Raw genomic sequence first — 17621 nt, forward strand, 5'->3', positions numbered from 1 at the left:
AGTCATCAATCCCAAAGAGAGTGTTGCTAATTCCCATGACATGGTAAGACTTCACAGAGGTGAAATTTAAGCTAGGCTTTGAAGAATTAGTATTGTAATGTAGGGAAAATGAGCAAAAACACTTAGAGCACAAAGTATTTGAAAAGTTAAACTTTGGGCTAACTTGGCTGTGGAGAGAAGCAGTGGGGGACAAAGCTGAAAACCTAGGTTGGGACATGCTGTGAAGTCCCCTGAAAAATCAAAGCTAAAGAGGTATTTCATCCCCATGGCAGCAGGAAGCCACTGAAGTTTAGTAAATATTGATTTTACCTTCACAGAACTCTTACGGGGTTTCATGAGATTTATAATCTAAAAAAAAAGGCAGGGGGGAGACATTCCAAAAGAATCAGAATTCCTTGGCACTCGACATATTAAAGAGCCAGTTTGCTCACCCCAAGACTAGTTTTCTAATCCTGTTCTGCTACTGGTTCATTGGCGATGGGAAAGATCACATTTCTAGGCCATAATTTCCTCAGATGTAAAATAAAGGGGCTAATCAAGATAATTTCTAAAGTTCCTTCTGGCTCTAAAATCAATTATTTTCATTCCCCTTGTTCAAACTTCAAAACAATGAGAAAAGAAGAAAAACCTGTTACTAATGCTTTTAATGACACTGAAATCATAGTTTAAATATTTAAATTTGCAGATTTGTTCTATCTGCACCCCAAAGAAGTTCACACTGTGAAAAAAAGTCACACATGATTTATTCACTGAAATTTTGTAATAAAAAGAATCTATGGAGGGCACATGACTGCATTTTTTTTTTTTTGGCTACCAGACTATAAGACTTTTCAACATCACAGATGAAAAATTTTAAAACAAAATACAGTAAGATTATATAACAAAATACTTTTTAAAAATGTACTCTTGAATATGTTACAGTGGATAACATTACTGATTTGATCTATTTTTGTGCTGTACAGGAAATATCAATAGTAAATTTGTCACTTAAATTCATTTTCAAACTTAATTGCAATGGGCCAGAGGGCAGACTGCTAAATATAAAGGACTTTTTTTTTTTAATTGGCAACATGCAAAAATTTTGAAAATTACGAGTTTTTCTAAAAGCAGAAGTAATGAGTTCATGAAAACAGAAGTGTTCTGTGTGGACGTTCTGCAATCATTCCTATGGTTTCTCTAGGGTATAGTTGAGTCTGGAAATCTTGGTTCTAGTTTCTGCTCTACCTCAACTAGCTCTGTGAGAGTGGACACCATTTATCTGGTTTTACTTTCCTTTTGAAATAACTGACCACAATTATGGTCTTCATTTTATGGTCTTTTCCCCTACTACTGGACTGAAAGATACTTGAGTGCTGGGACTCTGTATTCACAGCTGTAACTCCATATCTGGCACACAACTCAATATTCACTGAATAAATGAATTTTCTATCTGTAAATTGGGGCAGTTGGACTAAACTGCCCATGTCCTTTCTATCTTTAGGATTCTGTGCTATACATGAATTTACTTTGAATTAACTAAGTCCAGACGGTTGAGTTTTCCCCTTCAGCTTGGCTTCTAGCCTTTTATTGCTCATTAGTACTGTTTTCAAATTAGGACATTTGTGTCCTAATTCAACTTGAAGATAAAGCAGTACAAGTAGCTAGAGTGGGATAAAGTTCTGACAGGAAATAATTCTCTAAGGGAGTGACACAGAATTTGCTGTTGAACCCAACTCCTGCTTCTTGAAGTTCTGGTTTGCACCTAAAACAGTAAGTTAAAAAACTAAAAAGGTAGGTAATGACAAATCAAATGTCAAAACAATTTCTAGTGGAAAATTTGATGCTCTAAATTTTACAGATGCTTTATGAGCAATAAAATTTTGTTGATGATGAACCTCCCAAGAACACAATCCAGATCTCCATGATATTCCTTTGTGCCAGCAAAACCCCAGTAACCTCAGTGAGAAGAGCTGTGGCCCCACAGCTGAAGATACACACTTCTTTGATGTAAGTCAAAGCCCATTACAATACATCCTGTTACAGTGAAAAGCTTTCCTTATTTTGGAAGCCCAATTATTTTGAGTAACATTATATACAACCCAAAAGATACAATGAAATCATTGACAACTCCTTGAAATGTTAAAGGTAAATGACAAAGAGTAATTGGATAATGCAGACAACCCCTCAATATTATCATACTGTGTTCAACATTGGATGACATAAAATTCAACTGGGAAAGGGAGATTTGAAAGAACTATTTTTCCTTGAATGAGACTTGGATAATGAGATGAGGGTAAATCCTAGGAAAGGAAGTATTTAATTCACTGTGCTTTTAATGTATTTCTTGCTACTTATTCCCAGTTATGAACTTTTAATGTGTCTCTGGGTACTATTTATTTTAACTCAAGTACAACATAATACTAGGCATTCTTTAAAATAATTTTCTATTAACTACAAAAAGTACACTCCGGTAAGACATCTGTAAAATCATTTCCTTTTAGAAGGCATCAAATATTCAGGGAACTTTATTTTTAAAGGATAAATCAAATAAGACATAGCTTTCATTGACCCAAACATGCATAATCCATCCTTAATATAAAATGTTCTCAATTAGGAAATTACACATGAAATACAAAGGGAATGCAACTTTACATATGTAAAATGATTGCTAGCTATAGCAATTTAACAGTCAAATTAATACATTGTACAATTAAAAAAAACCCAAACCCTAACATCTTAAAGCCAATTATCTAAAGTAAACCAGGGGAAATTCTAATATGGAATGGTTTGACTCAAAGCAAAGAATAAGGCACCTGCTATAAATTTAGAACAGTAACTTTCATTTTTAAAGTTACAATAAAATAGAATTAGTCAACCAAGACACTGGCTTCAAAGAAGGAAACAAGTACAGGTTTGATTTCCTGGGTGAGAAAGGCAGGTAACAGTGCAGATAAAAACCTGCTGGTCCAAGGTCGGCTGATTCCTTTCCTATTCTTGAGTAGTTAAATTCCTAAACATTCTTAACTGCTCCTCTCCCTCATTCTCCCCCTACATTTAGGGGTATCAGAAGCTCTGAGGTTCACACTGTGTATTAGGTAGCAGACTTCCCTTCTGTTCCTTTTAAAACAGCTTATTTTAAAAGAGATATCCTGAGGCAATTAACAAAGCAAACGAGCAGCTTTCTTTCCAATTCACTGATACAGAGACACCTCTCAGGCTTTATTTTTTTTTTAAATCAAGTTATGACTAAGTATTTAAATAGCCAAAACTTAACAATTTTCAACAGTACCAGAAAACCCAAAACCTGCCTTCTCACCCTTACCATTAGTAAAAAGAAACTTTGATCAATCATAACCTATAAAATTATACAACAAAGGGAAGACTATAAAGACATCCTTATCAGTAAATCCATTTACTTCCAGAGGGCACTTCAGTCTGATGTATCTAGTACCCTAACAAAATTTTAATCATAAATCTAGAAAATTATTTCCAAACACTAAGTAACTTTTTAGTTGATGTGCCTTTTTTGGTATTAAAAGTGCTATTAATGTGCTAAGATGTCTTATGGCACATGGGACTCATCAGTATGTCCTGATGAGACACCCAGTTTTAGTAGTATTTTTCCCTAAAATGTTGTCTAGCACAGTAGACCCCTTTGATATATTAAAGTAATTCTGGTGAAATCAATGGTGACATAAACATTCCCTGATTTTACTCCACCATGGTAGCTTTTAGGGAAAATGAAACTCATTAAGTTACAAAATGCTCAATCAAGTTGTTTTGTTATGGCATTTCAGGTTAGTATAATTACTCATGCAAAATCCAAGGTAGTGTAACAGAAATAACATTGTTAAAATAGATGTTGCAGCTATAAGCATCTCCCTTTGTATTAAGCATTTAGAAGCTTTTAAAAAATTTAGGTGCTAAAGATTATGGGAAATAAACTAGGCTGTGTAGTTGTTCCATTAAAAGCACTTTATTACAGGACAGTTAACATGACCTTATATGGGAGTGTGCTTTCAATTCAAGATACAGTAACAAAGTGCCTAGCTATATAAAAACCAAACTCCAAATTTTAAATTAAGCTAATTGCATTTACACATTAGGGTTAACAAAATCTAGACCCTGTCTACATAGACTTAATCTAATTATCTATACTGGATACTGTTTTAATAACCACATTAAAAAAAATTTACTCTTTACTGACTGAATAAGTAGGGTCCACTACTGTAGCTTAACAATAGAATTTTATTGCTTTATTCATGTGGTGCTTTTGCAAGGCACTGTGGTATGGACTAGAAAACTTGGAATGACTCGTGAAGAAACCTTGGAATGACAAATGAAGGATGATATGGAAAGTCATTCTGAGGCAGGATGCTTTACTGAATTGTTTTTAACCAGGGTATCAAACATCAGGAATGAGTTCAAGTTAAAATTCACAGGAGAATGGAAACACCTTAAGGTCAGTCACTTCACATGCCCATCCTGATACTTTGAATAATCTGGAAAATTGCTGTAAAGAGAAAGAGCAAATGTTTTAGTATGCATGCTTTGAATAAAATAGGTCTGGCAACTGATACTTATTAAGGTAGTTCACAAGAATCCAAGCGCACCCTTAAACTTACCTGCAAATGCTATGTAACTTCACTGAAATAAAAAATGAAGACAAGCCTACTCTAACAATTCAATGTCTAAATTAATTTTTAAATTTCAGTTTCTCTGAATTTTATTTCTAAACGTCCAAGAGATTTCGCAATATGCAATCATTTTAGAAAGAACTTAAAGTGCCAAAGCAAAGAGGTTTTTCTAGCATAGAATTATTTTTGATTTATCCCCAAAATATTAAGTGTCCTTCTAAGGCCTGGCCTGTAATATAACCAGGTTTCCTCATTCTCACAAAGCTGAAATTTGATAATCTTTAGGTTATATAAATTGCTTGGCTCTTGGCCATTTATCAAAAAAGCTTCTAACTCGTAAGTTTAGGAGGCAGGCAAAGTGAAATGTTTAAGAGAAACCTCAGTAACTTTAGAATGTCAGAATGTAAAAAACAGAAACATGTACTTCAATATCAACAACCTGCATATTAAGATAATAAATGAAGAGAGGAAAGGTATTCTGTAATATGCAGAGGCAACAATCTATTAATTTAACAGCAGGATAATCTACTAACTTATTTTTCCTACCATATGGCAAACGTTTCTTTAATCTAAAAACATTTATCTCATACATTAAGTTGCCAATCAGGTCCGTTTCCTTTATAAAGAATCAATTCTTTGCAAGAGCTTTACTCTATAAAATATACCCAATTTTGACATAAAGACATTAGATTCAGGGACACGTTAAATTAAGTTCAACGTCCATACATACATCATGTTCCTAAGCTTGTTTTGCAATGTATCGATAATGAGGCTGCAAAACATTCTGAATTCTCATTCCGTAAGGGTTTTTTGTTTTGGTCTAAATTTCTTCCAACTTGATCATTACTAAGGACCTGACCTCCTTTTCTGATCTCCTGTGAGCACAGATCAAGCTGTGAGAAGTTTCTGGAGCACCACCCTCTGTGCATATGTGGGACAAGCAATTCGGTTCAGATGAAAGTGACTTTTGTGGGGCTCCCGGCAGGTGAGTTGAGAACTACGCTGGTAGGATTCACCACTGATGGGTCACCACGTCATCCCAAGCCCTACATCCAACGCCCTTACCCAATGGTAGCCCCAAAACACTTACCAGAACCACAAACAACAAAAATGAAGAGAGCCAATAACCAGGGTCCTACAGACGCCTTCTCTTCGGGAGCATTTCTCTGCAAAAATGAAAATTCCCTTTTCAAATGCAAAACCCCGCTCCGACCCCGGGCTCCTGCAGCCTACACCTTGGGTCAGGTGGCCGGGTCCTCTCACCTCACAGGTTTCCTCTCTGTTCCCGAACCGCCAAGCTCCAGCACCCACCTTCCCGAACCCCCTCCCCCCAGCCTGCCCCCGCCAACTTAGCGTCCAGCTTGCGGCCTTGGTCCGCTAGCCTCGGGTCTCGGGGAGAACTCGACGCGGCCCTACGACCCAGGCCTGAGCCCGGGCTGCCGGACCGAGGGGCGCCTGCTCATTCCTTACCGAGGTCTTGGCGACGTTGCCGCGCTGGGTGATGTTCTTGCTGTGCTTCTCGTTGGCCATACGGATTCGCTGCTTGGCGACCATCTTCGCGGCGCCACCACCTGCCCCAGCCACCCCTTGGACGCGCTCGCTCGCCTCTCCTTGGGCCGCCGCGACGCTCTGCTCCTGGTGCCTGCGCCGCCGGAGCTTGGAGGCTCTCAGGCGGGGCGCTAGCTCCGGCCGCTGGGCCTGGGCTAGACGAACGCTAGCCGGGCGCGGGGCGCCGACTGACGACGCCGGACTGGCCGGCCGGGAGGCGGGCGCGCGGGACGACAGCGGGCCGCCGGGATAGTCTTGCACCGCCGCTCTGGCCGCCGCCGGGAGCGTGGAGTGAAAGAGGAAGGAAATGCAACGCAACAACCGGGCAGCGCTGTCCGTAGCCTCGAACTACTTCGGGTTCGGCTGCCAACGTCAGCACTGGACGGGCTCCGCCCCGCGGAAGTGCGGGCTCCGCCTGCTGAAGCAGACGGAGAGGGAGGACGAAGGCGGGCGCACGGGCCCTCGTCCAGCCCCGCGACGCTCTTTAAAGTGTTGCCCCGGAGCTGCGCGTGCGCGTTCGGGCTCCTTTTCCGCTGCTCTCTCCAACCGGAAGTGAATTGGCCCCGAAGTTTTTGATACCGGAAACAGCTTTGCGCGGTTTCCACGCCTGAGGAGACGTGTAGGGGCCGGGTTTGGCTCTCGTGAACTCTGACCCAAGCGCATGGGTTTCTTTTTCCGGGACAAGATGGCGCCGTCCACGCCGCTCCTGACAGGTGAGTCCTGAACGAGCAAGGGGTTGTTTTTCAGAGCAGTTTCTTTTTGTGTCTTTGCTCTTGGGGATAACCCGAGAAGCACTGGTGTCTTATCCACCTTTCTTTGTGAGTTGTGGAAGAGCTAGAGGGCCTTTGGGTTTCTTGGTGTAGCGTGGCAATCGGAAGTGAGGCCCCCGCCTCTGGGCTCCAGCGTTCCCCTCCCTTTTGGCCCATCCATCATTCCTCCCTGTCGCTTTAGGTTCCACTGGAATTGAGGAAGGGAGATAGGATCAGAAAGTGCAAGTTGAATTTGTTACCCCGGGTGTACAACACTGGTTTTATACGAACCCTTATCTGGTGACAGACCTTGTTGACAGTGAGAAATCATTTATTTCTCTAATAAGGAACAAATATAAATAACTAAGTCCCTAGAATGAACACACATATTAAATACACCTGATTATATATATATATATAAATATATACATACCAAATTCTGTGCTCCTCGCTTTAATGAGATTCGTAGCGCCGAATAGAGAGAGTAGAGCTGTGGTAGTGTGGATTTAAAGTGATGAAAGTGTGCTCTGGGGTTGTAGCAGTGAGCATTATAGAAATGATCTAGCAACGTCTGATATTGAAATGGTTATGAGCATTTTCGAATTTGAACATGAGGGGATTCCTGAGATTTTGAAGCGGAGGCAGAGTTTATAATTTTGGAAAAGATAATTAGTCTTGGACTGTGTCCGGGAAGACTGGACTACGGTAACGGCTGGGATTCTCTTACCAGTATCAAATAAAGAGAGGGGAGTTGGGAGAGAAAAGAATAGAGGCCTTTTTAAAGTCATGAATAGCTTATATAGAAGGGAAAAAATCATTAACAAAAAGGTTGTCTTTTTTTTTTTTAAGATTTTATTTATTTATTTGACAGAGAGAGACACACACAGCGAGAGAGGGAACACAAGCAGGGGGAGGGGGAGAGGGAGAAGCAGGCTTCCCGCGGAGCAGGGAGCCCGATGCGGGCCTCGATCCCAGGACCCTGGGATCATGACGTGAGCCGAAGGCAGACACGTAACGACTGAGCCACCCAGGCGCCCCAAGGTTGTCTACTTTTGAGGAAGGGGGTTATGTCCCTGGAGACTTGAAAGGATCCTTAAAAAACTTTTGCACTTTTTCCCGTTCTGCATTTTAAAATCTTTTTTTTTTTTTAAGGTTTTATTTATTTATCTGAGAGAGAGAATGGGAGACAGAGAGCATGAGAGGGGGAGGGTCAGAGGGAGAAGCAGACTCCCTGCCGAGCAGGGAGCCCGATGTGGGACTCGATCCCAGGACTCCAGGATCATGACCTGAGCCGAAGGCAGGCGCTTAACCAACTGAGCCACCCAGGTGCCCCTCCCGTTCTGCATTTTAAAATCTTTATTGTTAAGCCCCACTTCCTCTCATATTAATCTGGGTACCACAGTTCCTTCATCAGATATTTATCAAATACTGACTATAACTTGTTAGATGATTATGCCAGGCACATTACAGTTTAAAAGGCATAATTACATAACTAAATGAATTTTTTTCTCTGGCTTCATAAAGATAACTAGTATGTTATTCACAATTTTGGAATACTAAATGCTTATTTGAACTCTTATAAAAAATAGTACATTAAAATTATCTGATAAATTTTCTCACGTTAAAAAAAAAAATCCTTGGGCGCCTGGGTGGCTCAGTTGGTTAAGCGACTGCCTTCGGCTCAGGTCGTGATCCTGGAGTCCTGGGATCGAGTCCCGCATCAGGCTCCCTGCTCGGCAGGGAGTCTGCTTCTCCCTCTGACCCTCCTCCCTCTCATGCTCTCTGTCTCTCATTCTCTGTCTCAAATAAATAAATAAAATCTTTAAAAAAAAAAAAAATCCTTACAGGGTCGTCTCAATGCTTACAGAGTAAATTCCATCCTGTTTAGCATAGCATGTGAAATCCTTCATAATCTGTGAAAAGCTCTTTGCATTTCCTTGCCCCCTCCCCCCCATTTTGTGCTCCGTCAGTATTGAACTGCTTATAAAACCCTCGAAAAATCTACTTCTTCAGTCTAGGACTATCCTGTTCCTCTTAATTTGGCTTACTTCTTTTCATCGTTTAAAATTCATTTCAGACATCATTGCTTTTTGAAGCTTTTCTTCACTCTTCCCAGATGATCAGTCAGTCCCAGGCTATTTTTGTATTTCATATATACTTGAATTTTTTTTTTTTCCTTTTTCACGTAGGTTAATTATCTGATTGTTTAGATGCTTTTCTGCCTTGCTAGACCGTGAACTCCTTGGTGGCGGGGGCAGAGTTTTACTCGTCCCTGTCTTCTCAGTACCAGTTACGGTGCATGTTAAACAATAGACACTCTAAATGTTTGATGGAGGAATAAATTAATGAAGGATAATCATTTATAGTCAAATTAACTAAGAATGATAATTTTCTTACAATGCTTAAAATCCAGGACTTTGTAAGAGCTTCAGGGTTAGCTAATCATTTAATTTCTCATATTCTCATATTTATAGAGGCCCAGAGAGATTCACATTGCAAGTTGGCAGAATCAGGATTATTATCAGTCATTCAACCTCATTGTCCATTTTGCTTTTACTTGAACGCATTCATTAATTTTTTAAACATTGTTAGTATAGATATTTCAGCCAATAATAGATTCCTTTACTTCCAAAATCTTTTTTTAAAACTTAGACTCATGGAATTTTGGAGTTTAAAATAATTTGGACATTGCCCAGTAAATTGTGTTAGTCACAGCTTTTAATTGGAAATGACAAAAAGCCAAAGCACACCTGGGTGGCTCAATCCATTGAGCATCCGACTCGATTTCAGCTCAGGTCATGGTCTTGGGGTCAGGGTCGCAAGATTAAGCCTCTCGAGTTGGGCTCTGCACCCTGGGGGGGATCTGCTTGGGGTTCTTTCTGTCCCTCTCTCCCTCTGCCACTCTTCCTGCTTGCATGTGTGCCCTCTCTCTCTAAAATAAATAAATGTTTAAAACAAAATTCATTCTCAGGCTAACATTCTCCATGTTTACATTCAACCAGCTTAGCACCCCAAAGGAAAGCACATTTTTTGCCAGTCTCAATGCTAGCTGTCTTTGGCTTGGCTTGGCTTGGCTTGGCTTGGCTTGGCTTGGCTGGATCTTGCTCATCTTTGAATCAGTCAATTTTTAATCAAATCACCAGGACCAAATTACATTCTCACCCTTGGATAGTTTCCCTTGGAGAATCAAGAGTCTTCTAAAAGGTGGGGCCTAGATTCCAGGCATGTAAAACAGTGGCCTTTACGTGAAACCCATATTTCTAATTAGCTTGCCTGGTTGAGGCCACTGAGATAATTTATTCAAAATGGAGTCATTGTCCTACATTGATAGGTACTGCACTGGGTGTAAGGGTTGGAAAAAGTATCCCATTATAGTGATCACCATATCCCTGGCATAGAACCCTCATTTGTTGAAGCCTAGTAGTTTTCTCATACTAACTCAGGCCTAGAGCAATAAATGGTATATGAGTATCCAGAAAGGCTACTGATTTTTAGAAAGATATTATTTAAGTACAATATTTAATATTCTTGTTTTTAAACAGTTTTTCTCTGTGAAACTCTGGCATTTATTTGTTGCTTTACTGAAAAGAGCTGTTCACATTTTAGGTTTTTCTTCCTAATAGAGCATGTTTCCAGATCCCCTTTAATTAAAGGGGAAAATCATTAAAAACAAGGGATCATATCAACTCTCAGTACACTATATTAAACTATCTACATTCTATTCAATGTTTCACATTCAGTCATACTTCTAATTAAAATGAATTCCTCATTAGAAAGTCATATATACAAAAATTGTTTTTGTTATTGAAAAGAACTTTTGAATCCATATTTATTTTTGTTTTTATTAACTTGTAATACAGTTTATGTTCTGTTATGAATCTGATTTTGTGTGTCTTCTAATACACTTTGTATATCCACTTATTCTTGTATAAGTTACTCAAACTGATTAAATCCAGTGAAGTATCTTAGTGGTTCCAAAATGTCTTAACAGCACTTTTTCATAGTTATGCTTCTGTGTAAGGAGATGTGAAGTAAAATATTTGCTTTAAATAGTGATTTATATGTATGAACAAGACTAGTGACGCAGTATGATTTTTATGATGAATTCAATTGATAATTAGTTCCCGTAAAATAGACATATCTGTTATAAAGAATATAACCAACAGTATCACCAGTTTTAAAGTAGCTCTGGTTTATACTTTTGTCTCATGGACTTCGTTTTTACCTTAGTACAAAAATCTTGATCTATTCAATTTTTTATTTTAATGAAGCACTTTTGTTCGGTATTCCCAAGCAAATCTATTCTTGAGAAATGTTGAAAAATTTTTTTCCAGGGACGCTTGAGTGGCTCAGTTTATTAAGCATCTGCTTTCGGCTTGGGTCATACTCTCAGGGTCCTGGGATCAAGCCCCGTGTCGGGCTCCCTGCTCAGCGGGCAGTCTTCTTTTCCCTCTCAGTCTCCCTCTGTGTGTCTCTCTCAAATAAATAAAATCTTTAAATAAAAAAAAAAAGGAAAAAAAAAAACTTTTTCCCAAACTTTTGATTGGTTTAATTTCTTGCCATATTGTGAACAATCATTATCAAAAATGTTTTTTGTTTTTTTTTAAGATTTTATTTACTTATTTGTCAGAGCAAGGGAGCAAGAGTGAGCAGCACAAGCAGGGGGAGCGGCAGGCAAAGGGAGAAACAGGCTCCCCAATGCGGGACTCAATCGCAGGATCCTGGGATCATGACCTGAGCCAAAGGCAGACGTTTAACTGACTGAGCCACCCAGGCATCCCAATGATGGTCTTTTAAAAAAGCCTTATAGGGGTGCCTGGGTGGCTCAGTCGTTAAGTGTCTGCCTTCGGCTCAGGTCATGATCCCAGTGTCCTGGGATCGAGCCTCGCATTGGGCTCCCTGCTTGGCAGGAGGCCTGCTTCTCCCTTTCCCACCCGCCCTGCTTGTGTTCCTGCTCTCACTGTCTCTCTCTCTCTCTGTCAAATAAATAAAGTCTTTAAAAAGAAAAAGAAAAAAGGCTTATATTTTGATACAATTTAAGACTTATAAGAAGTTGCAAAAACAATAAAGGGAGTTTCCTATGTACCCTTCACTTAGCTTTCTCCAATGATAATATATAACCATAGTACATTATTAAAACTAGGAAATTGATACTTGTACTGTAGTATTTACTGAACTGTAATCCTTGTTTGGATTTCACCAGTTTGCGTGTATATATGGTACTATGAAATTTTATCACATATGTAGATTCATGTAACCACCATTGTCAGAATATAGAACTTCTCCATCATCACAAAGAAGATGCTACCCTGGGGTGCCTGGGTGGCTCATCCAGTTAAGCGTCCAACTCTTGATTTCGGCTCAGGTCATGATCTCAGGGTGGTGAGGTCAAGCCCTGTGTCAGGCTCTGCCCTGGGTGTGGAGCCTCCTTAAGATTCTCTCTCTGCACCCACCCCACCCCATCCCCACTGTATGTGCGCGCGCGCTCTCTCTCTCTCTCTCTCTCAGAAAAGAAGAAAAAGATGCTTCCCTTTTATAGTCAGACCCTCCTTCCTACTCTAACCATGGGCGGCCACTGATCTGTCCTCAATAATTTTGTCATTTTAAGAGTGTTATATAAATGGAATCAGAACATACAACTTTTGGATTTTTGTTTTAAAACTGTTCTTTATTTAGAATGTGAACATGTGCATGTTGAAAAGCAGTTGATCAATTTGATCCAAGATTTTGCTTCTCCAGAAACATACTAAAACCAGGAAGTGAGAACCACATGAGATTGAATGCTACTTGAGTGACACTCAAGAGTGACACTTCACACTGACTTTTCTGTCAAGTGTTGCCTTTTAAGATTTTGAGTTAACAATCTGTATGAAAGAGTGTGGGTTAAGTAGTTATCATTCCTCACTCCTGTTCTGTTTTAGTCCATTCAGTCTCCAGTAACAAAAATATCATTGAGTGGGTGGCTTAAACAACATTTATTTCCCATACTTCTGGAGTCTTGGAAAGTCTACTTCAAGGTACTGGCAGATTTGGTGTCTGGTGGGGGCCTGCTTCCTGTTCAAAGACAGCCATTGTCTGCTGTGTCTTCATAGGGCAGAGGGGCAAGGGAGCTTCCTGGAATCTCTTTCATAAAGGTGCTAATCCCATTCCTGAGGGCTCTGCTTTCCTGATCTAATTACCTCCCAAAGGCCTATCTTCAAATACCATCACATTAGGGATTAAGTTTAAACATATGAATGAGGGGGGTGGTAAACAGTCTATAGTAGATCCTTTGGAGTTTTCCACCTGTCTTAGTTTGGTATGTAGGTATGAAATAGAAATTTTAGAAAAGGACAACCTTGTGCTGGTTGCCCTGAATAGTCTGAAAGTTCCCACTGCTGTGGTCAGAAGGCTACCTTCGTGGGTTCTGCAGTGTAGCTGCCACTTTAGTCCAGTTGACCCTTGAACAACATGGGTTTGAAATACGCAGGTCCACTTACACGTTTTTTGTTTTTTTTTAAATAAATACAGTACAACACTGTAAATGTGTTTTCCTTGTGATTTTCTTAATAACTCTTTTCTGTAGCTAATTGTAAGAATATAATATATAATACATATACAAAATATGTGTTAATTGACCATTTATGTTATCGATACAGCTTCTGGTCAGCTGTAGGCTATTAGTAGTTAAATGTTTGGGGGAGTCATGTTATTCACGCATTTCCGGTTGCACAGGATTCAGCACCCCTAACCTCTGTGTTGTTCAAGAGTCAGCTGTATAATGTACAAAAACTTTGAATTTCACCTCAAGTAAACATTGTGGTTGGTGATAACAGCAAAATGAACAAATATAGAGGACCAAGGTCACTAGTTACAAGTTCATGAGAACATAAGAAGCTGAGATCAGTTCGATAAAGCTTGTTTTGTCTTGTTTTTTTAAAGATTTTATTTATTTGAGAGAGAATGAGAGAGAGAGCATGAGAAGGAGGAGGGTCAGAGGGAGAAGCAGACTCCCTGCTGAGCAGGGAGCCTGATGCTGACTGGATCCTGGGACTCCAGGATCATGACCTGAGCCGAAGCCAGTTGCTTAACCAACTGAGCCACCCAAGCGCCCAAGCTTGTTTTTTCTTTTTTGCCAGTCACTTTAGGCATATGTTCTCAGGGCCAACAGTTAAGACAACAGAATGTGGCTTGATTACATCATCTTATGGCACATTTTCTAATTACACTGCAGTTTCATTGGGGCTTCACTGACAAAATGCTGATTTATTTTCCTAGGCCTGTATATAAATTCTGTAAGAGAGCCCTTAATGTGTTAAATTGCAATAGCAGCTTGTGGGAGGGACCTCATTAGGCTGACACAATTTTATGTAACCTAGTAATAAAGTGTAATCTGGTAACTAAAATCCCTACTTTGGTAAATTCACTTTTTATTAATCTCTCAAATAAATGTTTGTGAAAACCATTATTACAGTATTAAGAAATGAATGGCCTATTCTAAATGCTAATGTGTCGTACATGATATTACAGCAAATGATTTGGTGATGAGAAATAGCACTGTTTTGCCTGTGTAGTAAGAGAATTTTGATGCTATGCTTGATCTTAGCCAAAAAACTGAAAAACAGTTGAGAATTTTGATGCTAGAGAATTATAGTTCATAGTTTTAAAATCTTGTAGGAAAACATTTTTTGGCACAAAATGTTTTCTAATGTCATTAGAGATTCTTAAAATAGATAACTTCAGTGTTTCATTCAAGACATAGCAATAGACTGAGCTCCTTTGAAATTATTGCCTTGAGTGCAGTTATGGATTCATTAATGCCTAGACATAGAGCTGTGCAGGGACCAGATCAAATAGAGCCTTGTAAGCCATGTAGTGTTAGGAGTTTAGATCTTGATATATGCAGAACACTTTGCTAGGCTTCATTCTTTTCAAGGCCAAATGACCTGTAACAGTTTGACAGTTCAGTCTCGTGCTCTGCATATGAGGAAACATGGTATTGACTTGTGTACTTGTGGATATCTAACAAGAAACTCATCATTTAGTTATGTGTTTATCTTCCGTCCCTCCACTAGAATGGAAGCTCCATGAGGGCATAGATTTTTGTCTTATTCATCAGTGGTTCTTTTCCTTAATAACTTTCTAACTTTAAATTACTTACTTTGGGACTGTAAGTTATATTACTTTCAATATCTGAAAATTGAGCTAGTTAATTCTCAGATAGAAGATCAGTATTATGAGAACTGTCCCTTGAGAAAGGAAATGGAGCCAAGAGCGGCCCCTATTTGTCAGTTCTGCTGCTTTCTTAGTAAAGGGAAGAGTAGAAGATTTGTGAACAGTTGGCAGAAAAGGAAGCAGATCAAAATATAACCATGAACTTTAGCATAAGTTTTTCTTCTATTCAGCACTTAAACTTTTGTGGCTAGCAAGAATTTTAGCTGATAAAATAGTAACTCATCAACAAGTTCTGCCAGTTTTATCTCCTAAATATTGAACACTCATTCACCATTTCCCCTGCCCCCCATCCGTCCAAGTTTCCATACTCTCCTGTGGGACCACTGCAGAACTGTCTTGAATAGTCTTATCCACTCTTAATCTCTTCCAGTTTATTCTCTACACTGGACCAGATTGACCTTTTCAAAATGCAAATCTGGTTCTAGAACTTCACCTAAAACCCTTTTGAAGTTTCCCACCTTAGGCCACAGACCAATGTTGCCTGACTTCGGCCACCTCCAGTTATTTCCATAAAGGCCTCTGATGCTCTCTCATCTCTCTTGCCATGGAATTTTGGCACTTGTTCCTGTTCTCTTTGCTTGTTAACTGTACCCATCCTCCAGATCTCAGTACACAAATCCTGTACTCAATGGCACTTTCCCTAATCTTCCATTTTTAGATCAAAACTCCCTATTCACTGGATTGGCCCCATAGATCTTTACTTTGTAGCACTAAGCACACTTACAGAATTCCATGTATTTGACTAATTATGTGATTAATGAGGTCAGGACAAGACTGATTTTCCTCCCTGTTGTATCTCCAGTACTCAAGATAGGGTCTGGGAGGTAGTTTTTATTTTTTACTCAGTAAGCTTTTTTCAAATGAACGAATCACTTTCTTTGATTCAGCTTTAGAAACTTTTTTTTTTTTAAAGATTTTATTTATTTATTTGAGAGAGAGAATGAGAGAGAAAGCACATGAGAAGGGGGAGGGTCAGAGGGAGAAGCAGACCCCCCGCCGAGCAGGGAGCCCGATGCGGGACTCGATCCCGGGACTCCAGGATCACGACCTGAGCCGAAGGCAGCTGCTCAACCGACTGAGCCACCCAGGCGCCCCCAGCTTTAGAAACTTCTAATTCAGCCATTTAAAAATATATAAGTAATCTGGGGCACCTGAGTGGCTCAGTCATTAAGTGTCTGCCTTTGGCTCAGGTCGTGATCCCAGGGTCCTGGGATGGAGCCCCACATCAGGCTCCCCACTCAGTGAGGAGCCTGCTTCTCCCTCTTCCTCTGCCTGCCGCTCTCCCTGCTTGTGCTCGCTCTCTGTCAAATAAATAAATAATCTTTAAAAAAAATATAAATATATATAATTAATTCTATTGATGGTTTTGCTTAATCTTGAACTCTGTTCCCACTTTATTTTTTAGGGTATTACTGTTATTTGGAACTTAGTAAATGAATGTGTCTCATCCTACTTGTTCTCTTAGTTTGAGAAATTGTAAATATATTACTAATGCCTTACATTTTTTAAGAACTTTGGATATATTCTGTATTTTCCTGTTATTTTTTTGTATAAAGCACACAGCCACCCTGTTTTCTAATATTTCCTCTTCTTCCAGGTTGCAGACTGCCAACTTTTTATTGTATCCTTATATGGCAGAAAGAGAGCTAGCTAGCTCTCTGGGGCTCTTCTTAGAAGGGCACTAATCCCATTCATAAGGTCTCTACCCTTATGATCAAATTACTTCCAAAAGGACCCAATTCCAAATACCATCACATTGGGATTAAGGTTTCAACATGAGAATTGGGTGGGGGTGGGGGGGACATAAACATTCATTCCATTGCATTATGTATTAATTTCCCAGCAGTTGCATGATTTCATGCAATAGGGTTAAGAAAAATGCACTCTTATTTATTTAATGAAAAATGTACTCATTTAATGCTAACATTCTGTAGTTCTATGAAATGTTTAGTAATTTCATTGATACTTTGAAAGCTTTTTCTTTTTAAGATTTTATTTATTTGAGAGAGAGAGAGAAAGAGTGATAGTGCATGAGCGGGTGGGGGTAGGGGCAGGAGAAGCAGGCTCCCTGCTGAGCAGGGAGCCCGATGCAGCACTTGATCCCAGGACCTTGGGATCATGACCTGAACCAAAGGCAGACACTTAACCAACTGAGCCACCCAAGCACCCCTGAAAGCTTTTTGTTTTTTAAAATATTTGTGATTACTGAGTGTTTATTAACAAACTAAAGGTGGTTCTTTCCACTTTGTTTCTTTAGTCCGAGGATCAGAAGGACTGTACATGGTAAATGGACCACCACATTTTACAGAAAGCACTTTGTTTTCAAGGTATGGTTTATATTGTTGACTGATGTAATAGGGAACTGTATAATACATCCTAAATTATTTTTGTTGTTATATTCTGAACAAGAAAGGATAGGCTGGTTTCTTGGGGTGTGTTACATAATATTAACAGAAGATGGAAAGAATGCATATTCTTTATCAAGAAAAATGAT

The 17621-nt window shown here is 39.5% G+C and overlaps 2 protein-coding genes across 3 annotated transcripts in view; one reads left to right on the forward strand and one right to left on the reverse strand.

Annotated features, from left to right (window-relative positions):
• Positions 1–2461: 2461 nt before the first annotated feature.
• Positions 2462–6607, reverse strand: SERP1 (stress associated endoplasmic reticulum protein 1). Its single transcript, XM_034997022.1, has 3 exons — positions 6087–6607; positions 5707–5782; positions 2462–4492 (listed from the first exon to the last, which is right to left on the reverse strand). Exons 1-3 carry the CDS (start codon positions 6168–6170, stop codon positions 4452–4454), a joined length of 201 nt encoding a protein of 66 aa, XP_034852913.1. The 5' UTR covers positions 6171–6607; the 3' UTR covers positions 2462–4451.
• A 172-nt stretch (positions 6608–6779) lies between these two features.
• The window catches only part of EIF2A (eukaryotic translation initiation factor 2A), a 37193-nt gene continuing 26351 nt past the window's right edge, over positions 6780–17621 (forward strand). Inside the window, exons 1-2 of one of the 2 annotated variants that reach the window (XM_034996999.1) lie at positions 6780–6877; positions 17385–17454. In XM_034996999.1, the coding sequence (XP_034852890.1) occupies positions 17415–17454 (40 nt within the window). In that variant the 5' untranslated portion in view covers positions 6780–6877; positions 17385–17414. The remainder of the gene's footprint in view (positions 6878–17384; positions 17455–17621) is intronic. The other variant, XM_034996989.1, reaches the window with a different exon arrangement.

The sequence above is a fragment of the Mirounga leonina genome, unplaced genomic scaffold (assembly GCF_011800145.1).
Source record: "Mirounga leonina isolate KUSES-001 unplaced genomic scaffold, KU_Mleo_1.0 Mir_115, whole genome shotgun sequence".
In the NCBI taxonomy this organism is placed as follows: domain Eukaryota; kingdom Metazoa; phylum Chordata; class Mammalia; order Carnivora; family Phocidae; genus Mirounga; species Mirounga leonina.